The 22,823-nt window shown below is 40.0% G+C and overlaps 1 protein-coding gene across 1 annotated transcript in view; it reads right to left on the bottom strand.

The window, feature by feature from the left end:
- The window catches only part of Dab2 (DAB adaptor protein 2), a 53,629-nt gene that overhangs the window by 6,690 nt on the left and 24,116 nt on the right, over positions 1-22,823 (bottom strand). Inside the window, exons 2-11 of the mRNA XM_051150931.1 lie at positions 15,719-15,907; positions 14,692-14,831; positions 13,095-13,193; positions 10,015-10,146; positions 9,227-9,307; positions 8,430-8,459; positions 8,116-8,169; positions 7,651-7,713; positions 2,422-3,075; positions 1,229-1,382 (exon numbers count right to left, since the gene is read on the bottom strand). Coding sequence (XP_051006888.1) covers positions 1,229-1,382; positions 2,422-3,075; positions 7,651-7,713; positions 8,116-8,169; positions 8,430-8,459; positions 9,227-9,307; positions 10,015-10,146; positions 13,095-13,193; positions 14,692-14,831; positions 15,719-15,809 — 1,498 coding nt within the window. The 5' untranslated portion in view covers positions 15,810-15,907. The remainder of the gene's footprint in view (positions 1-1,228; positions 1,383-2,421; positions 3,076-7,650; positions 7,714-8,115; positions 8,170-8,429; positions 8,460-9,226; positions 9,308-10,014; positions 10,147-13,094; positions 13,194-14,691; positions 14,832-15,718; positions 15,908-22,823) is intronic.

The raw sequence follows: 22,823 nt of genomic DNA, 5'->3' as shown, positions 1-22,823 counted from the left end.
CAATGTGCTCCCAAAGGCATAATGTATTTAAAGAGAGTCACTTGGTGCTATAGCATCCATAAGAAGCCCAGACTCTACTGGCTTGTCACTTTCATTCTCAGTAGTGTAACAGTTTTCTTATTCCTACTCCAGTCATGTTCAGACAGACTTATGGTGGCAGAAACAAAGTACTCTCCTTTGCAGAGAGACAGCAAAGGAGAGAACAAAGGAAATAAAGGAAGGAAAAAATATCTTGGTGACTGATTCTGTAGAGTGTAAGGAAAGCCATGATGTCCATTCAACTCTTACCAGAGGGCCCTAGAGTCCTTCTTGATCTGTGGTCCCAGACCTCCCAAGCCAGACTCTATGAGTTTGTACAGGTGCCAAGAAGCAAGCAAACACAGGGACTCCCCAGCAGGAGAGCAAAGACTATTGTTGGGGTTTCTGAAAACTGAACTACGGAGCCTGAGAAGAACAAGAGACCGTGGAGGAAGAGGAAGAGAACCATCCCTCAATCAATGTCCCTTCACTGTCATCCTGCAGCAGAGGCTCAGTGGATGCGGCAAGCAAGAAATACGTTTTAATACCAGCACATCCCTTTGTCTAATACATTCCTTCTAGCTTTATTTTGATTTAAATTTTTTAGTATTTACCTTTTAGCTCTACTCAGATGCTTTTCTAGAAAAATTATTTATTATGAATTGCTAAGGTACCAGTATTGAAAACCAAATCAGGATGTGTGCCTATTCCCTGCCTACTCAGACCTAGAGACAGAGAGGCCAGAACTTAGACCTCCCTTCACTTTATGGCTTAGCCTTGCTTCAGGCGTAACCTACACCCACCTTGGCATTCATGAGCAGGTCTGAGAGGATCTGGACCCCCATCTATCCTGGCAAACAGCATGCAAAGCATGCACACTCCTACTTTTACTATGCAGACAGCACACAAGGCTCTCTCGACTCATCTCTTTCTCACCATCCTTTACAACTGTCTTCTGAAAGTCTTTGCCAGCTGTTTAGGGACATACAGTACTGAAAATGGACATCTTGCCATGCGGCAGGTCAGAGAGCGGAACTTCAGTTACAAGGCCGATGTCAGAGGAGTGCGGTCTGCGCAGGAGTAAAGATGAGAGCAGTGTTGCTTGAGGTCTCCCATCTTATGCCCACCAACGTAGAGAGTGTCTTCCTCCTGAGCCATCACTAGGAATGACAGTAGTAGACAGTAGTAGAGCCCAACCCTAGGAACTTACCTAGACCTGCAAGGGGCCCCACTGGGGCAGGGGCACTTGTTTTGAAGAGATCCAAAGGGTTGGTCTGTGGGGCTGCAGGTTGTCCTGTGGGAGATGTTTGACCTGGAGGTTCTGAGGCAAAGATGTCTGATGCAAGCAAGTCATTTGCTGAAGACTGACAAGGTGGGGAAGGACGGAGAACGGTTACTTAGCAAGGAGGCAAATGCAGCTTCCATCTGTCTCCTACTCTTTACTCCCAAACTAAAGAAAATGTTCTATTACTATTGGCAAATGATTAATTCTACCAAAGTAATTAAAAGACCAAAGGCAAAGTGTGGGGTGGCGTTGGGATGGGGGATAAAAGACACGGATGGCTGCAGTGGACAGACTAATGGATACCACCTTGGATTTGCAAAAGAAAATCTTTTTTTTCTTTATTTCTTTCTTTTCATTTTATCTTTTTGTGTCAGTCTGGTCTCCTTATTGGCTAAAACGTGAAGCTGGGAAAGAAAGGGCAACATAAGCATCCTCAGTGATTTCAGTCATTCCATTAGATCTGAATCCAATTCCATGGAGACAATACCACTTTCATCATTAGGTGAATCTGCACATTTCTATGAGAGCTTTAAAAAAAATCTCCTACAGATGCTGCACTTGGAGTCACTTTTGAATGAAGTTGGTAATAGTGGTTGGTTAAGTTTCTACGTCAATGGGTTATTAAATCAACATTTATGTTTAAAAGAGGAGACAGACTTGAGAATTTTATACCACCACCATGGACATCAGCGATGACGGGTGTGCAGGACATGTGTTAGTGTGGGGACAGGTTCCCAGGGAATCACAAGGACTCTCACCCGCCCATCCCGGAACACGACAATCAGACTTACCAGAGGTACAGAAGCATAGCAGCATTAACAATGGAGAAAAAAAACAACAACTCGTGTTTAGTTTAGTATTAAGTGACAAGACATGCAAATGGAAAGCAGATGTGACAAGCACAGCTGAGAAGCTTAGGAAAAATGTTGCCTGGGAGGAGGACATATTCCTGGAGGATCGATGAGCCTTATCCCACCTTCTATTTACAGCCACACAGGAAACTTTTTTTCCCTTTTTTTTTTTTTTTTTTAAAGCGGCAAGGAAGCGAGCTTGCGTTACACCACCCTTTGGTACCGAGCATGCACTCTGCTAATGGATATGTGCAAAAGACCATTCACCTTAGCAGTTCTTCTGCCTCTTCCTGGTTTGGTACTTTGTGGAGGTGGGATAATGGCTATGGAGTCATGCGTTGAGGACTGGACAGAGCTTTCCAAGTCCTGCTTGACGCCATTCGGTACCGATAGTCCTTTGGGAGGGCCTCCCACAAAAGGGTTCGGGGAAGATTTGATATGGAAGCCGTTCTGTTCTCTTTCAGATACCCCATTTTGAGTTCTCACTGCTTGCTGGGTTTGCGAACTTGGATTGGGCCACGGGCCTGCCTGAGCTTCCTGTTTGCCAGTCCGGTTAGAGATCTGGTCAAATTGTTGGCCAAAGTAATCAGTACCACCGTTCAGGGGCCCTTTACTCAGAGGAGTAGACAAGCTACTCAAATTCGCTTTCTTCTGATCTGGAGATGTGAGAGAATCAAACGAAGAGGGTGCCGATTGGTCTGGCTGTGCAAAAGGATCATCACGGAAAGGGTCAGGATTAGGGGTGGGAAAGAAGTTGAGATTGGCAGAAAAGGCATTCTCAGGCAAGAAGGATGCCTGAGGCTTTGGTCGAGGGAGAGAACAGGAGGTGACGCCATTTTTTAAGAATGGATTTTCTCTTAAAGAGTTCTGATTGGTGTCGATTTCAGAGTTTAGATCCACTAACAGGATATCTTTGCTTTCCTAGCACATTTGGGGGAAAAAAGAGAGAAAGAGAGAGAAAGTGTTAGTCCATGTTATAACTTCAAATGAGAAAACTACATCAAAATGACAAGGATTACCAGGATTCCTATTAGAATTTGGGACTATTACCATCTCCTATGAACTCCCTGAATATTTACTAGCTGTGAATTTATGAGCTGTAAGTTTCCATGGGTCTGCTCTGCCTTTGGTGTAATCCTGTTAAATTGATGTTCTCCTTAGTTCATACCTTTAAGTAGGCTGGGTTCATTATCTGCATCGGTTAACTGATACCTTTGAATTAAAACTCACTCTAAATGATTATCTGAGTACACTGTTGGGACTTATGAACTGACTTCACAAACCTGGTCCAGCTTCCTACCTGAGAAACGGACAGTCCATAGTCCTTTAGGTTGTACTTCTAGAAGTCTCTGGCATTGCCTCTCCAATAAGCACATTCATTGGTTAAGACTCATATGTACCATGTGTGTGTATGTGTATGGTGCTGGAGACAGCACCCGGGCCTTCGGATACACTAGGGAGGTAGTCTATCCTAGAATCCCCCTTTTTATCTTAGTCTATAGGTCTGACTCTTCTAACAGACAAAGATCTTACTAAAGGCACTAGTCAAGTTGGATTTCTCATCTTTACTATCCTCAGGCCTTCTTGGACATACCTTTTGTTGTGTGTGTTCTTCTGAACATGACACTCAAAATAGAGATCACATCTCGCCAATCACATGTCAACCTCATGTTGTTCTAACCAATCACGTGCTGACCTCAATGTACAGATCCTACTTCCTTTGTTGTCGTAGTGGCCCTACCTACTTAGCAATAAAGTCAGCTAGTAACTAAGAAAAAAAATGTGGATCTACGGTGTAATCTTCAAAGCTTGCAAAATGCATAACTGTTCTACTTCCATTTCTTCCCTATTACATGAGAAAAATATAGGTGTTAATTGTTTGGTTTCTTCATTTGTCTTATGAAAATCATTAGCATCAAAGCTGCCAATTTAATCAGTTAGACATTTTTATTCCAATTTATAACTAATTATGACTTACCCTAGGAAAGATCTTTTTGACTGACTTTGATGCATTAAGCACTTAACTATGTCAGTCATAGAGTATAAACAATAAACACCGTCTAGCCAGAGAGGAAGCTAAAGTAGACCTCTAGCACTAAACTGGGTGGAGTACTATTTTGATCACAAGGACAAGAACAACTTAAAAGAAATATGAACTTCTCAAATTAATAAGGACAAAGGAGGTTCAAAAGTCTCTGACTTTTAATGAAAAGAAAAAATTTTGTTTCTCTTTTGTGATCATAGAAGAGGCAACAAAACCATATTCTCTCTTTTTACTTTGTTTACTGGAAAATATAAAATCATTTTTTTTTTTGTTTTTGTTTTTTAAAGCTTCGTTTTCTTTTTATAATTAAAGGAATTCATCACAAGAAAGAACTTAAATTTAAGAGCTTTTAATCAAACAAATGAACCAGGAGCCTTCTCAATGAAGGGATCTTTAAGCAATCAAAAGGTGGGAACAAGATGCATTCCGGAAGCTTGATTTCAGTATTTATTTGTTTGTAATGAGCCACCTCTGGGTTAGCACAGTTGGGTGTTCACAGCTGGCAGAGTTGTCCCTTCCAAACACTTCAGAAGAAGTTCGTAGGACACCAAACAGGAGCCATAACGTTAGACTTCTGAATAGTTACCCTACGAGCAAAATGTATAAGGCTCTCCTCAGGTTAGGGTTGCTGCCATTCCAAGCAAAGAGTCTAACTAAAAGACCACAGTGGATGGATAGAAGACCTTCTCCTACTTTTGTGGTCAGAGTTCCATCAGGGCTTTGTTGGACTGTCTGGAGTGCCAGTACTCTACATGGCCAGCACTTGAGCATCTTCAGACAGCTGGGAAAGTGAACCAAGTTGCTTCACCAAGGGGACGGAACAGCAACGGGAGACACAAGGCAAGATTTTAAAACTGATATCTGCAACTCTTTGGGTAGCTAGCCTCCCAGAAATGGTTACGAACTCCGGCCTCAACCCTATTGTTGGCTTCCTGCCATTCCTTATGTGCATTAAAATCAGCTTCCTTAGATCAACTTTTGGAATGCCGCATGGTAGAACACCACTAGATTTTACCCTAGCTACTGTCTATTGCTCTATGTACTTCAATGACTCAGGTCAAATTCAGATTTTTCATTATGCTTTTCTTACTGATATTTCTATTTTACTTTTACCTGTGTGTACCCCGTGCCATCTTATGGAGGTATCCACACATTATTTAATCTTTGGACTCTAATCTAATTTTTTCATGCCAGGGTTAATCTCTGAGATGCTGGATTATTTCCTGTAGTTAAAGATCACACCCTGCCTACCTTTCTACTCTCCCTTCCTCATGTCTTTCCTGTCTCTGTGTCACTGTAGCTTTCTTTCCCCTTTCTCTTTATTTCTTAAACAGCATGAAACAAAACACCCCAGTAATTTTACAAAAAGGTGACATTCTCAGGGACACCAACACATTATTGAAGGTCATAAAAGGTTTGTTCATCAATTTGGGAGAGGGTATAGGCACTCAGGTTGGCTGAGAGTCTAAGTAATTTATATTTCTTTTTTCCACACTTCATGTTTTCCAGAGCAGTTGTAAGCATGGAAAAAAATCTGAAGCTTGCTAGTTCAACCAGTCAGAGGAACATCTATTTTGTGATCTCTGTGTAGTCAGTGTGAAAGAACAGGTTGTCAAAATCTAACCAGCACATAGTTAGCCTTGCTAGCCCTAAAGAAAAATACTTAACCAGTTATTATCTACTTTGATTAAATTTATTGTTTTAATTTATTTTTAAACTAAAATTTGAGTTTCTACTAATAAGACATTTTTACTTGGTAAGAAATTGATTATCCTTGCTGTTTTTTTTTTTTTTTTTTTTGTATGGCAGGGAGCTTCAGAAATCCACAAAAGCCAATTAACAATAAGTGCCTTCTTGCTTCTTCTCTGCAATTCCACCCATGTCTTGACAATTTTTCTCTCATGACATGACTGTTTCAATGTGGCACTTGGGAAGAAGACTGAACAGATAGAAATTTCCTTCAAGAAGGGACCTACTAGTAAAGACTTGCCAAGACTGTCGAGGAACCAAAACGAGCTCAGAACTACATCAGCTAACCTAATATGTCAAAAATCTTACCCTGAAAACAGTAGGAAGCATTATAAAGACAGAAAAGTCCGTCACAGACATAGGGGAGGGGAGTAGGGGGGGAAGCGGGAGGGAGGGAGGAATGGGAGGATACAAGGGATGGGCTAACAATTGAGGTGTACTATGAATAAATTAATTTTAAAAAAGAGATATTAAAAAAAAAAGACAGAAAAGTCCTACAGACAAAAGGGTAGGAAAGGACTCCCTATTTGAAAGACTACCCAGTAGCTCTAATTCCTCAGTTGCAGGCTCTGTAAAGACTTTAAGATGTCACCACACAGTGTGATGCCCACATAGGTGCAACGGAGAAGAAAATACATAATCCAGGTTTCAGTTGACTTGTGGGTTTATGCTGCGAGGTTCTGCCTGCCTGCCTGCCTTCTCTGCAGGACTCTGGGGAGTGAGAACCTTACCGATCTCTCTCTGACTCACTTCAGTCCCTGAGATCTGCTGAACATCACAAAGACTTTCTTAATAACTTCTGATTGCCTTAGCCAGACATGTCCCCCGTTATTGTATACGTACTGGTTCTCTGCTTGTACTGGTTTTTGCCTTCTCATCCCTGATGCTCAAGTCTAGAAACCCCGTTCCCTAGAAGTATTATGTAAATTTGCATAGTAGGTGAACATACTCTAATTAGCATCATTTAATTGGCTTTCCCACTAGTCCTAACACGCTCCCTGCTAGACAGAATGGTTGGTGATAGCACTAGTGTGTGTCTTGATTGAAGCTACACCTTGTCAATAGCAGGTGATCAGCAAACTAGGAAATAAGTAACAGGAGCTGATGGAAGTCATTCAAAATGGCGTGACTATTTCTGGGCAAGGCTTGTTTTATAGATCTGAGGAATAAGTGACAGATTCATTGATACTGAGAAGGCTTGTTATATAATAATGCTTTATAACAACAAGCAATCTTCTAAAATGAAGAGACTTCCGTTAATCATGAAATGACCCTTAGTTAACTCTTAATGTCAAACTCATTCTGCTATATTGGAAAAAAAAAAAAGAAAAAAGAAAAGAAAAGGAAAACTGAAGAAGCTAAGACAATTTAAGACTTATCATTTAACAAGCATACTTCCTTCAAGTAAACTTATGCCAAGAATTATTATTCAGCCCCTCTTCTTATGCCAAGTAATTACCAAGAAGGAATACATTGATTGGCTAGCAACACAGATTTAATCTCTATGCTATACTAATATATAATGGTAGGTTCCTATGGTCACTTAAGATTTGAATGATTTTTCTAGCAGCCCCTTCTATTTCATGAGGAAAAATCAAGACATTCCAAGTTTCCATGAAAAGCTCAAGCTTTCTGGTTAATTGTAAATTTGGATTATAGATGTTATTTCAATTACATTGCAAATTTAAAAACAAAACACTTACTGTTGGACTATTTAGGTCAGGAGGTGTAGACATGTCCCCAAACAAATCCATCTGGTCAACACCCTTAAAAAAGTATTTGGATTAGATTCAGATGTGTCTACTAATAACAATTACTTTGTCTATCATTGTAATTGTTTGTGTCCTAAACTATAGGAAATTGATGTTATGGTTGTAGTTGATTTCATACGTATTTGATATTAAGCTACTAATGTCAGGAGGTGTAGGCTTGTCCCCAAGTGTATCGCTCTGGTCAGCACCTTAAAGAAGAAATACTATACTAGAATCTAGTGACCTACTAAAAAGACTATGTTGTAGGCTAATATACATATTAAATGGATGTATAGAAAAATAGTGTCCCAAATGAATTTTGCTATGCATTCAATATAGGTCTAGTATTAGTAACATCTACAGGAGGTAGAAGCCCATGTTCAAATGAGGAATAATCACAAAACATCACAGACATACCAGCTTCAGCTTGTTGGCTTGATCATCAAGGGTCATCAGAGCCTCAGTCCCATTCTGAAAAACAAAAGGAAAATATTAAAGGGCTTAGTTGAGGAAGTATTCCCATAAAATTTATTTTCCTGCCTGGCTATTCCCATTAAGTGGTTACAACTTGATCTCTAATAATTTAACTATTTATCTTCCATGAAAAGATTGGTCCCTAGCCCAGAGGATCAAGTCAGGAGGCTTCCATCACTTGCAAAAAGGCTCTTGCAGATAGCAAACATAGCTTCCACACATCACCCTCATCCCAAGAAGTAAAGAGACAGCATTACCTCTTCTGCTTTGTTGTTGGCTTCTTCAACCTGAAAAGAAAGATGCAGATTTCATGAATTTGGTAAGAAAGTTGATAAGGAAACAAATACTGCCAGATTCATAGGCAAGGGGACAAAGTCTTGTATATTTTGCTGTGTGTTCCCCTCCCCCCTGTAATATAGATACTGGTTTTGAACACTTTGAAGATTTAAGTTAGGTTGCTGTGGTCCTTTGAATAGGAATCCCCTCCATAAACTCATATGTGTAAAGCTTGGTCCATAGGGAGAGGTAGTATTAGGAAATGTGGCTTTCTTAGAGGAAGTGTGTCACTAGGGAATGGGTTTGAGGTCTCATATATTCTCAAGACTGGCCAGTGTAACACAGTCTCCTGCTGCTGTCTGCAGACCAAGATGTAGAATTCTCAGCTTCTTCTCCAGGACATCTCTGCCTGCTTGCCACCATGCTTCCCACCATGATCATAATGGACTAAATTTCTAAAACTGTGAGTCAGCCCCAGTGGAATGTTTCCCTTTATAAGAGTTGCCGTGGTCATGGCGTCTCTTCACAGCAACAGAAACCCTAACTAAGAGAGTGCTTTGTCAAGTTAAGTCTTGTAACTACTATGAATCTTGTAAGGAGCCAGAGACTGAAAATCAGATATTCCTAACACAAAATCCCACCATTGCCTGCTAAGAACAATAGACAATTCTATACTTGAAAGCAGAGACGTCCAGGTCTTCAGATGTGGCATTCAACTTTACACATGGCCCTGAGGAAAGTTTTAAGTCCAGTATAACTTCTATCAAGCAGCACTTGCCTTTTTCTTTTCTTCTTCCTTTTTCTTTACATTATAGATTACTTGAAAAAGGTCTTTAAGATCGACGACTAATGGCTCAGCCTGGAATAGCAGAAAGTATTAACAGCATTTGTTCTCATCCTCTTTCCTGGCCCCTAATCAGTTCTCATTAATATTTTTTTTCCACTTGAGATCATTTACAACCCTTCCCTGGCTTATAGAAAATTTCTGCTTTCATAACTTAAGGACACAGGGTTAATAAATGTTTCATTAATGTTAAGGACATAGTTATCACAATAGGGCTTTTTCAAGTATTCAAACAAAACAAGAGGTTCCATGACAATTTCTGGAATTTCTTCAAGGTTTCTGGGAATAATTCAATACAGCTCTAAATTCATTAGTAGCACAATTAGAAAGTCTGTCCTCACAATTCTTTTGCTACACGCATATGAGTATCAGTGACAGTTTAAAATGACATTTAGACTTGATACCCTATGAGCATACACAGGGGGAGGAGGTCCCCCTCAGGAACAGTCATAGGGGAGGGGAATAAGGGGAAAATGGGAGGGAGGGAAGAATGGGAGGATACAAGGGATGGGATAACTATTGAGATGTAACAAGAATAAATTAATAAAAAATTAAAAAGAAAAAAAAATGACTCTTAGCCCTAATGTATTCTCTGAATGATGATTGGCCCAAAGAACCAGTGTTAGCCTAACAGATTGTTTTCAGTAAATCTTGTTCAATAACAAACACTTCTATTCTCAATAGAGGACCAGTCCTTAGGAGTACTATGTTTTAGAGCTTACCTGTTGTCCTGTTTTTATGGCAAAAAATTGATGCTGGCCTTCTCCTCCACACACATAACCAAATGCTCGATTGTCTGTCACATCACGGGCAATGAAGGAGATCTTATTTACTGGATGTTCATGCTCTATTACCTTAAAAGGGAACATAAAAAGGACAGCACTGAGTAATATAGAATGTACTTGTTGGTTACCACAGCTATCAGAAACATATGTAAGGCATTTACAAAGAGTGTAAAGCCTTTAAAAAAAGACTGTTAGCCTTTGTTCAAAGCTAGATCAATTTATTTTTGCTAGAAAGGGCTCCAAGAAGAGGGATATCTGAGAGTGATGTGGCCTTTACACTCCCTGGGAGTTTCAGGCAGGGCATTAGTTTATCCTACAACTTCAAGACCAGCTCAGGCAACACAAGAAGACAGTATCGCAAAAGCAGCTGACCAAGTGAACAATCTACTGAGCACAAATATCCAAGTCAGAGCTGCTCCCTGAAATAAAAGAACAGGAAGAAAGTAAATAAGTAAGGAGATAGAAGCTGAAAAGAAGGAAAGGGGAATATAGAAATATAGAGGGAGGATAGAATAAAAGGTAGATTATTGAATCTACTCCTCATTCCAAGGCCTTAATTGCTACTCACAAATAAGGCTATTTTTAAATTCAGTGGTATTGAATTTTGTATATCGATGCAAATAATGGTCATGTCAAAAACTAGTCTAATTTTATCACAAGAATATATATTCTAGGTCTAATAGATATGATTCTATAGCTATGTAAGGCTAACTAGTTAGATATGGTCTTTAAAAGCCTCAGAGACCTACAGAATATGGCATTTAAAGATGTTTTTATTATTTTAAAGATTATTTGACAACATGACAAGTTAACTGCTGACAACACCCAGCCTGCCTCAAAGAAGATGATGAGCATCAAAATCAAAAAACCTTCTTATGGAGTTGGCTTCAAATGTGGCAAACCAGCCACTGGATAAAATGTCCTCGTTTCTGCCACAGACAGGATTCTGCCTAAAAACAGACAAATTTAGATGCAGGCAAAGTCAACGGCCAAACTCTGCCAAGACAGGCTCAATAGTTTCTGCCTTGCATGTATGTCTGTCAGATATATTGGGCCAGAAGGCTGACGATGATGCTCCAGTGTTATAGAGAGTGTTGGGTGACTGCTCAGACAGTAAACTGTCTCAGTCATTTTTTCATTTTGGAAGCTGCTAACCTGTACTTTTGGTGAACTCAGGTATTTAAGTTTTATTTCTTCTCAAATCTCTGATGGGGTTGAAGACCAGATAGTTTAGTCTTTCAATTAAGCGAGTCTAGGACAGCTAATGCTAGACAGAGAGACCCTGGTCTCAAAAAACAAACAAACAAACAAACAAAGTTTTTAGATCAAGATAGATGTTTTAAGTTAATAGAGATGAGATATGGTAGATATTGATCTTCATTCAGAAATTTAGACCTAACAATATAGGAAAGATGTTTACTTCAAGTTTGCCTAATACAAATAGCCAAATCACTATGAATGTAACATTTATACAATTCCTGATTGTCTCATGGTTCTTCTTGCTGTATGTAGTTTATTTTATTCATGTGTAATAATATAAATGTATACATTAAAAAGAAACATAATAAAAAATTTTAAAACAAACAAACAAAAAAAACCCCAAACCCTTAAGTAAGCCTATCTTCCTAAGTACACACTTAAACGAGCAGCCTAAGTTGGTGGATTATCCATAGGACCCTTAGACAATAACCAAACAAGCATCCTATATTTTATTAAAGTGACTGAATGCAGAAAATCCTAGAGCTGTGAAATGCTGCCATAAACATTTTCAACCTGACCTAGAAGGACCTTGTCATTAGAAGTCAAATGTTACAGAGACTCTACTGGGTCATTTCTTCTGATGTTCCCTGTCTCTCTTGAACCTTCCAGCCTGCATCATGGCTCATCTCTTCAAAGATGGCAAAATTTGTAGGTGGCAAAATGTATCTTGAATTTTATTGTTAAATGCCAAAGATCACTGAAAAGATAAGTCACATGATACTTCTGAATGGTAGAGTCTAATCTGACAGCTGCCCTTTAGTCTACAAGACACTCAGATTTGTCAAACGAAGCTTTTTTGTAAAACAAAATTATGTTACATGGTTTCGTATACATGTTGTAAATTTATATTTATCATTTTACGTGTGAAATTAACTTGCCAAAAGGAACATATTTGGAGGGGAAAGAAATGATGCTTATGAGAGAATCCTGTTACTATTCTCTGGAGGACTTGAGACTAAAAGTTGTCAAGAACTAAAGGACCATGATAAAAACGACGATGCCTGAGGACCTATGGACCAGCAAGCTGAGTGGCCAGTTACCATGGTGCCCAGGCCCTTAGTCTTGCAGGCAGATTTTGCATATTAGATAACAGGTACCTTGTGAAAGGCATGAATAGACATCTTATCATAGCATCTTGCTATGAACAGTGTTTTGTAGCAGAGCTACAAATGACACTTTAAGTGAACAAATCCTATGGTGTTTTATAAAATAAAAGGAAAAAAGTGCTGCAGAAGACTTGAAATACCATAGCTTTGGGGTACTGGTCAGAATAAAGTAATCAAAGAATAAAGAAGCAACACTGATTTTATGTGAGAACAATTGTCAACACAAAGAAAAAAAGAAAGGAAAAGAAATCTGAAATGACAGCCAAGAAAATTACACCTGCCGGTTGGCAAGGATGGGGAGAGAGATGAAAACCATTCTAGAGGCTGTGAACTAGCTGTCAAATCCACTCATGATCGATACATTGAAGTACTTTAGGTACTAAGAGCAACCTAATTCAGGCTGAAGTTGGAAATAAAAACCATGCCGCAGTGGTGGCCCCTGAGTGGTTAGGGGCTTCTTCACATTATTTATAGGAAATGAGGTTCAACATAGGATGCCTGGACTCCTCTTTTTGTATTGTCTATTTGGGAGAAGTCGCCCATGATATTATTCTTTTCCCCACATTGAGGAAGAAAAGGACATTTCCCACTGGAAATCAACTATGGTCAGACTCAGGTGGGCAACAACTGCTAGCAAGTACAAATTCTTACCCCAGTTTTCTCATCAATAATCTTTATGCCAGACAGGGAAATGTTGACCCAGATCCTTTGCTTATGTTGTCCCTGAGACCGACCAGCTGCTGCCATTCCCTGGTGAGATTGGGAAAAATAAGAGAAATGCATTTTAAAGTATCCTATAATAGTTCTGATTACAAAACTTCAAAAGACGAACTGCTTTGTTTTCATCTTGGATGGTGTCTGTGAAAGGATTAAGCACTTTTCATCAAGGGTAATAGGATGGAGAATATGTAACATGTATAAGCTCACAAATTTAATGTATTTCTCTCTCTCTCTCTCTCTCTCTCTCTCTCTCTCTCTCTCTCTCTCTCTCTGTCATACACACACGCACACACACACGATGGCTCAGCTAAACTTTGTATTGCTTAATTAGGTCCACATAATAGCATAGTAGACAAATTTCAAATTCTGAAACAGGGGGTCTGGGAAGATGGCTCAGTTGGTAAAGTGTTTGTCATTCAAGCAAGAAGACTCAAGTCTGACCCCCAAGAACCCACATAAAAAGCTGGATGCTGTGGCCTATGCCAGTAATCTCAGTGCTACAGAGGCTGAGATGGTAGTATCCTGGGCCTTGTGGCCAGCCAGTTTAGCTAAATTGGTAAGATCTAGGTTCAATGAGCTATTCTGTCTCAAAAAGTAGGTAGAAGCCAATTAAGGAAGGCACTCATTGCCAACCTCTGGCCACATTCATGTGCATACACACACAGTAACAAATTCAACACACTGGATGGCCATAGCTAAGGACCATCAGTTTTCCAACTAGAGTCCTGTATTTTACCTGCATACTTTCTCAGTTAATGGGTGTTCTGTGACTTCTTTTAAGATTTTCATTACTTTGGAATATGCACATGTGTGAGGTATACATGTGCACAGAGGCCAGAGGATGCTGCTGAGTATCTTTCTTGATTGCTCTCTACTTTATATACTAAGGTAGGGTCTCTCATGTGAGCATGAGCTCACTGATTCTTTAGTCTAGTCCCACTGCCATCGGAATACTGTGCCTGCCTCTGGAGTACTGGGTTTGCAGGTGGACTATCACTCTTACCCAACATTTTTAGTGGGTGATGGAGATCTAAAATCTGCTCTATGCACTTGTAAGGCAAGAATCTTACCCATTGAACCATTGTTCTAATCCCTATTCTGTGTCTTCCATGCAGAAGGAGACATATTTACACAACTGCCCACAGCTTTTAAAAATCATTTAATGATGGAGAATTTAGAGGTGGGCTTTGTTCATCTTTGTGTTTGGTTTACCCAGATGAAAAGGCATCCATCCAGGACAGCCAAGGCTACACAGAGAAACCCTGTCTCAATGCCCCTCCCAAATGAAACAACAACAACAACAACAAAAGGGAAGGCATCCAGACTCTTGCTATCCTCGGTTAAAGAGGAATTCTAGAAGTGGACTCAAAAGACGCAGAGTAATGATGGCTTCTCTGAAAAGAATTGGCAGGCACTATGTGAATAGAAAAGCTTTTCCAATGCTGGAGATATGGCTTGATAGGCACTAATAGAATTCCCTCTTTTAGACATTTGGATGAAAGAGACAATGATTTCTTTCCCTCCTTACCTTGAGCTTCATCATAGAGTCCTGGCTCATTTTGTCTCCTCTTGCATCAGGAACATCGTCAATACCAATTAGCTTGGCCTTGTATTTCACACCATCGCCTTTGAACCTGGCCAACAGATACTCATCTGTCTTCTCAGAACCTAAGAAATAAAAAGAAACGCAGGGCAAAGCTTTTACTTAAGAGTCACCCATAGGTATGAGCATATGTGCTCAATATCCCTCCCAAATTGAATATCATAAATCTCAATTATATTGCAATTCAGCAGATATGGGATTTTCACTGTCATTCTTTTGAGCAAAATCATGTTCCATAATATTGAATATAGAATTGATATTAAAAGGCATAAAGCAACAAACAAGAAAAAAAATCCCACTTCCTCAAGACACAAAATGAAGATGAGAAATTCATGAGAACACATGAATTGGGCATTGGGAAAATTCTTCATCAGAGCCTTTTTAAAAAAAATGTTTTGAGTGAAGTTTTATAAATGGTATATTTATGTCTAATGGGGTCGGGGGGAAGGCCACCAAACACTTTTCTGGTATTTTGAACCACAAATGAAATGAGGGTAAATCTTTATGGCTGTAAGTGGAAAATTATCCCTTCTTTGTGTTTTCTTTCCTCCTCTCCAAAGCCTATGCTTCCATTTCTAGTAAGGAATTGAAGGAAAAGCCAAAGTGAAAAGGAAGGACATGACACCTTCTCTGGCTCTGGTGGACTAAGGACTAAGCACTCTCAAGCAGTGCTTGAAGCCAAAAGAAAAGTATGGAATACAACTTAAAATTTGACTTTTCAAAAATGGTAGTGTTAGTTAAACAAAGTGTTAAGTAGATCACTGCAGGATAACTAAACAATAGTTATGGTTGTATAATTAATGATACATTTAAACAAAATCACTATTAAAAACACATAATTAAATCAAATGCTGTGACAACTTCCTAACTGGACCTAAGTTGGCACAGCCAGAGATGCAGAAACCCGAGACTAAACTTATGTGGTACCCAAAAAGGAGCCATTTGCCCACACCTTTCTTCTTTTCCTTCTTTGATGGCACTTTTGGTGCAGCCTGTTGGTCAGGCTGACCATTGGTTGTGCTTGTCTCTACTTCGTTAGACATGACAAGAAGGTAAGCCGAAAACCCAGCAGCAGACACTCAGTGACACCAGGCAATCCCCGATGGGCAGGTCTCAAATGAACATAACCCACGACACACACCTGTGGGTAGAGGAGAGGTACAGTGATGAAAAAAATGTAACAAACCCAACTCCACACCAGCAATATCCACAGGGGCCAGTTTAATGCCTTTATATGCCTACTAATTTTGTGTGGTTGCCAACCTGAACTCTGAAAGCAGGGTTGCTCCCTTTGAAGCTCCCAGAATGGGAAAAGATTGTTTGGTAAATTTTTCTTCAAGTGCTTGACTTCTGGTAGCATTTAATGATTACCCAGCTTGGCAAGTTGTCTTAGAACTTTGGCATATGAATCTATAACCAAAGATAGGGATCACAAACTGGTTAGGTTTCATAGCAAAATAGGAACATACCTGCTGAACTCGATGAGATTGTAAATGATGTCTGAAGGTGGATGCTAAGAGTTTCATTTATTCACAGAACTGCTTAGACAGGCAGGTGTGCTATATAGGGTATAGAGGAAGCCTTGAGAACTGCCTTGTATTCCCAGCACTCCCCAAAGTGAGAAAGAGTAATTATTTTACTGATAGATTTTAATGTCTATTACTAGGATTCTCCATATGAGCCCCAGTGTTGTATAAGCACCATACTTTAAATACCTCCATAGGTGTGTTAGCGTGTGCTAATGCATGTGCGTGCGTGTGTGTGTGTGCGTGTGTGTGTGTGTGTGTGTGTGTGTGTGTGTGTGTGTGTGTGTGTGTGTGTGTGTAGGGGCACTAGTGCTGGGAATCAACTTAATATGCAACATAAGCCAGACTCAGAAAGGAAATCACTGCATGTTCCCTCTCATACATGGCTATGACATATTAGTAGAATGGAGACTTCTTTGGAGAAGGAAGAGAGGGGGAAACAACAGAAGGAAATGTGAGGGGAGAATGAGAGAATATCACATACTTCCCTCATATGAGGGGTCTACATTTCAATATGTACAGGTATAGAGTATTTGTGTGTATATACACATATGTGTGTACATGGCATGCATATATTGCATGAAAATATGAGGAATAGCTAGAAGAGGAAGGGAGTAGCTGATAAGACAGGAGAAGCTTGTGTGTGGGGGGAGGTAGTAGGAGTAAATATGAGCAAAGTACGTGACCTATATGTATAAAAATGTCATAATGAGGCTCCTGGTTTCATATGCTACTTGAAAAATTGGGAATATAAACAAATGACTCCTGCTCTTTTCAATCGATCAGAGAATTTAGGGGTGTCTCTTGTACAATTCACTGAGTATTAACTAGTGCCTTTACTCAGCACTAGTAGCTTCCAAACAGTTGTTCCATGGGCTCTTATAACACCTCCCCGTGTATTACAGTAGAGAAAAGCAGCCATTGCAAGCACACAGGGGAAAACTAATGTTTCAAAAGGTTCTTTTACCACACAATATTCTGTTTCTACACACTCTAGAGCAGCTTGAGGGGGTGAGCATTCTAAAACTGTAGCCCAGAGGCAGAAAAGACACATTATTTGTTCTAGAAATTTACTGTAGAACTGTCTCTGGACTGGGTTATTCCCTTGCTCCAGAAGTCTTCTTCATGCGGTGCTGTCCCCCGTGTGTGAACACAATGGGCCAAACCCACCACATCGGAACACATCCTGTGCTGTAGACATGGAAGATAAAGAATAAGTCTTGATTCTTTTTCTTATTTAACTCTTTAAAATCCTCAAAAGCCCCATATTGTAGCATTAATTCACCTTCCCAAGGAAACCCAAGGCACAAAGGTTTCACTACCTGTCAAATGACAAACCCAGATTCTACCCCACACAGTATGGGTCAGTGTCAGAATTCCTTGACATCCCATTGACGAATCGTAGAAGTCACATTATTGCTACAAAGGGTGTTGTGTTGTATGCAAGTGGCCCATCAACGTGTGTCTAAGGCTCAGTGCCCCCAGTGTTTGCAATGAGATGGGGTTGTGATGGATTTGGGAAGGTATCTAAGTCCAGTGACACGTGCCGAGACTCACAAAGCAGATATGAATATGAATCCAAAAGAAGAGCTTGATTTGAAGTGTCTATCAACTGAGGAAAGCTGAGGGACAGCTAGAAGCATGGGCACAGCACAGATCTCACCTCAAAGCTTCTGTAAGCATTGAAACATGTCACATCCTGATTTTGAACAAGGACCACAGCAGTAAATTTCTCTTGCACTAAGACACTCAGCCACTTGTAATAATTTGATAAAGCGGACACAAGCAGTGCATTTGTCACCTATATTTTGTGTGCCATCATTGGTTTCTGTGGTTCTTGGTAATGTGATAAATAACGTCTGTTAGTCATATTCAACACCCTTCAGATCTCAAAGCTAGTGTCTTCTTCGCCTCAGAGGATTTACTACAAATCAAGTGAGTAGATGCTTGCTGGTGGTAACAGCACTGAGGGAAAGCCAAGCTCCTGTGCAGCGGGTGCACTGATTCTCATTCTCGCACATGCTCCCCTTTTCTCCAATGAGTCCCCAACCTTGTTCAGACATCATCTTACAAATAAAGAAAATATTTTTTTGTGCAAGCCAGTCATCATATGATTACTTTCTTGTGATTCTTTCAAGAATTAACTTGCAAAACTATAAGATTGCTACTTTGTGTCTTTTCCCATTTTCTGTCATCCTCAAAAGACTTCATCTCAACTCTCCTCTCAGAGTTATTTTGCTAATGATCTTGACACATCCAATTCCTTTGCTTTCTTTCTTTAAAAAAAAAAAAAAGATTTATTTTTTAATATTATGTATGAGCGCTCTGTCTGCATGTACACCTGCACTCCAGAAGAGGGCATCAGATCCCAGTATATAGATGGTTATGAGCCACCATGCAGTTGCTGGGAATTGAACTCAGGACCTCTGGAAGATCAGACAGTGTTCTTAACCACTGAGCCATCTCTCCAACCACCTTACTTTGCTTTCTATCCATTTGAGTTATCCTACCACATGCACCACATATCTATGCCTTTCTTGGCGCTCTGCATCCCAGACTGTGTTTACTGAATGAGATTGCCACAGGATTTTTAATGATCATAGATCTACTTCATGTTCATGTGTCAAATCCTCTGGGCTACAGTCTTCTTGAGGGGAGAAGATTCATTTGGCATGTGGGAGCCATTCATATGGATGGTAGCCTGGGATGTTGGAGCAGTGCAAATTTTCTTTCTTGTTTATTATGTGTGTGAATTTGTGTGTGTTACCAATTTTTAATTTCTCACAACTCTCTGCCTTTCCTGTAATAAATGTAGTTTTTGGTTTCAGGGATGCAATGAGAAACTTTGTAGGGTGCGGTGACTAAATTCTAAAAGGGAGTTAATATAGCTCAAGGATACAAACTGTCTTCCAGGAACAGATGTGATGCCTGTTTGGACGTCAGAGCTTTCTATTGTGTGATGAGGTGAGAACCTCTTCCTTTGTATGAAGCGTAGGTTCATCTTGCAGGATGGAAACGCCTGTTCTAGTGCAAGGAAGAAGTTAAAACACATGTAGAAACATCCGTGTGGATGATGACTGGGTAAAGGGGTAGCCTGAACCAGTTATTAAAGTGCCTCAGCTTCAAAACCTCCCTCTTGCATCAAACTTTGCAATGTGTGCCTCAGATCTCTACCAATACTTCTACTTTCCCAGAAGCTTGCACATGAGCTCAGCCAATTGGATATGCTAGCAGGAGACTGACAAGCTGAAAACTGGAGCAAATCTAGCTTTTCTCCCTTCTTGGACTCGCACAGCTAGCTTCATTGTGTTCATCTCGGGTGCACCAGCCTTCGCTTTCCTCTCCAGCTTTGGGGTCTCAGGTACTCAGAGCATAGGGGTTTCAGCACTAGCTGTGCATCCCTCCTTCTCAGAGGTCTGAGAGCTCATGTCTGCTCATTTTCTAGTCACCTTAGGGTAGCATCACAGCACTAGGGTACCATCTGCTTTCTGAAATTTGCTTACTCAGTGAGATTTGGTGTGTCCTGCCTTCATCATTTCAATTATTCAGAAACAACTTTACACTTATCATATACTTAACATTAAGTTCTGTTAATGTGGCTGATGTGGGCTGGACAACATACCATAGATACATTAAGTTTTCTTGATTTCATGCTTCAATAATGATGATTTGAGGATATCTTAAATGTGACCAAGAAGAGTTTACTCATACTTATGCACTTAAAAAGTGTATTGTTGGGCTGGAGAGATGGCGTAGAGGTTAAATGCATTGGCTGCTCTTCCAAAAGTCCTGAGTTCAATTCCCAGCAAGCACATGGTGGCTCACAACCATCTATAATGAGCTCTGGTGCCCTCTTTGGTGTGCAGGTGTACATGCAGGCGAAACACCATATGCATAATAAGTGAATACTAAGAATGTTCCCCAGAATAGAACTCATGTTCTGTTTATAGGAGGCACCTAGAGCACCTGTGGATTATCCCTTCAAAGCTCCCTTGCTCAGGTCAATGTGGCATTGAGTTCAACCATGCTCATACGGACAGCAGAGGCATAAGAGATGCAAACTAGGTGGATTTACTGACTGAGAAAATATCATGGATATCAGAGTTTATTGCCCATCTCAGAAGCTTCCTGTCACATCCTCCAACAGGATATTGTTTTGACAGGAAAAGATTTAGCTAACCTAAAGATTTCTTTTTAAGACTTAGCTTACTCAAGCAGGGCATGGTGCCGCATACCTTTAATCCCAGCACTAGGGAGGCAGAGGCTGGTAGATCACTGTGAGTTTGGGGCCAGCCTGGTCTACAAAGTGAGTCCAGGACAGCCGAGGCTACACAGAGAAACCTTGTCTTGAAAAACAAAAAACAAACAAACAAAAAAAATAAAACAAACAAGACTTAACTTATTCAATATAGCAGTTTTGACTCCAAAGCTTTGGTATTGTAAGGGATCTGTGAAGTGTTGCAAAATACCCTGGTGCACCTACGAAAGAAGAGATGGCAGCTTGGCATGAGGTTTAGTCATAACATACAGACATACCAGGTTATAGCTCAAGGCCAGTGACCATGTCAAGGGTGGGCTTCCTGAGTCAAATTAGAAAGGGCTGAAGCTGAGTGCAGCTACTTGGCTATGAACTTTTATAAACAATTCTTTCTCTTCAGAGACCAAAGACAACTATTTGTGGGGAGCAGATATGGAAGACTGAATTTACATATACCAGGAACGTGCTCCACTGATATTTCACCCCTGCTCTCTTGTTCTTTTTTACTGTTCATTAAGTCGCCCCAGCTGGCTTTGAACACACTGTGGGCTTTGTCACTGCCTGCTTCAGCTTTCCAAGGGTTGGGTCACAGGCTTAGGCCACAGCTTAAATAAGGCAGAACTTGGATGCCATTGCTCTACTTCTGAAGGTATTTGGCTTCCTTTGGTTGTGTATCATTTAGAGATAGTTAGAGTAACCAAAGGGGAAAATAGGGACGAAAAGCTTTATTATAAATTTCTGAAAGGAAATGGATGTATATGTTGAGTGACACATATAGTCTTTCATTTACAGCATTATTCCATGGCTCTTGTGATCAAGTAAGAAAGAAATTATCTAGGATTCCCACATAATTGTAAGTAACAGGCAAGGATTGCAGATGAAATCTCAAACGTATATGCAAGGGTCATATTCGAGAGTGTTTTTTCTCTCTAGTTTTTTCTAGTTTTCTTCATGAGAAGATTGAAAAGAAAAGTAAGATCATATGTCTTGAAAAAATGTTTGAAGAATCTAAAGTTAGCCTATATCCTGAGCTCCTTAAGGCATCAAGCAAAACAGAAAATGGTAAGAAGGAAGATTAGCTTCCACTTGAGGGAGGACATCTAAGTTGAATTTTGGACTTCAAACACATCTCCCTGAAGGCATGTACAAATGGCCTCCTTGCATGACACAGTCAGATGATTCTGGAGCTTGCAACATCTTTCTTGGTTTCTGAGAAGCTCTAAGAAATATGCAGCGGAAGGATGCATGACTCATCTTTGAATGACCATGTCGTTTGCACTAACAAGAGTCAGCTATAGTTTGTTTTGTCCTTAAAGTGACTCAGAATTTTGCAACCTGGAAAAGCCAGCACAGTGGGCAATAGTTAGCCTAGGCTTCATCATGGCAAAAGCATCTAACTGGTACCTTCTCAGGGTTGCCTGCCCTTCCTTTCCATCAGTAGGGCTTGTGCTGCTGTCTCAATGGTACTCTCTAATGATTGGGATGTTCCAAAGTGACATTGTGACACAACTTCATCCATCTTCTGACCTTCATCTCTAACCCACCTTCTTACTTTAATTACACAGAACTGGCAGGACTTTGTTTAGTAGGTCAAGATGCTAGAGTAACTTTAAGTTAAGGACTTGATAGTAGCCCTATTCCACACAGGGTAGAGAATCTTATTTCAAAGCTCAGGGTAATATGGTATAAACACCTAATACAGTCAGCATTCCATATGCAAACATTATACCTTGGTTTGTTTAAAAAAAAATGTTGATCACAAATACCCAGAAAAAAAATCATCTGTACTGAATATCTATAGACATTTTTAAAAATTAATATTTCCTAGATAAAACTGTATAAAAATGATTTGCCTAGCAGTTACATTATATTAGGTATTATGAGTTCTCTAGAGATGACTTGAAATATACTAGAGAAACATTATGGATGATTTCAAGTTAACCATGTACATAGGGTTTTGGGTTTTTTGTTTGTTGGTTTTTGTTTTTTTGGTTTTTTCAAGACAGGGTTACTCTGTGTAGCCTTGGCTGTCCTAGTCTCACTTTGTAGACCAGGCTGCCCTTGAACTCACAGCGATCTGCCAGCCTCTGCCTCCCGAGTGCTGGGATTAAAGGTGTGCACCACCATGCCCAGCGTACATAGAGTTTTGAATATCAAAGAATGTTTGGAATTGTGGAGGAGAGGGAGAATCCTGGGATCAAGCCACTGTGGGCACAGGGAAATGTCTATACACCAAGATCTTAAAACCTTTATCCTGAAAACTGTATGAAAAA

The sequence above is a fragment of the Acomys russatus genome, chromosome 9 (assembly GCF_903995435.1).
Source record: "Acomys russatus chromosome 9, mAcoRus1.1, whole genome shotgun sequence".
Classification (NCBI taxonomy): Eukaryota; Metazoa; Chordata; class Mammalia; order Rodentia; family Muridae; genus Acomys; species Acomys russatus.
The sequence above is the reverse complement of the archived record's forward strand: the minus strand, read 5'-3'. Positions and strand labels throughout refer to the sequence as shown.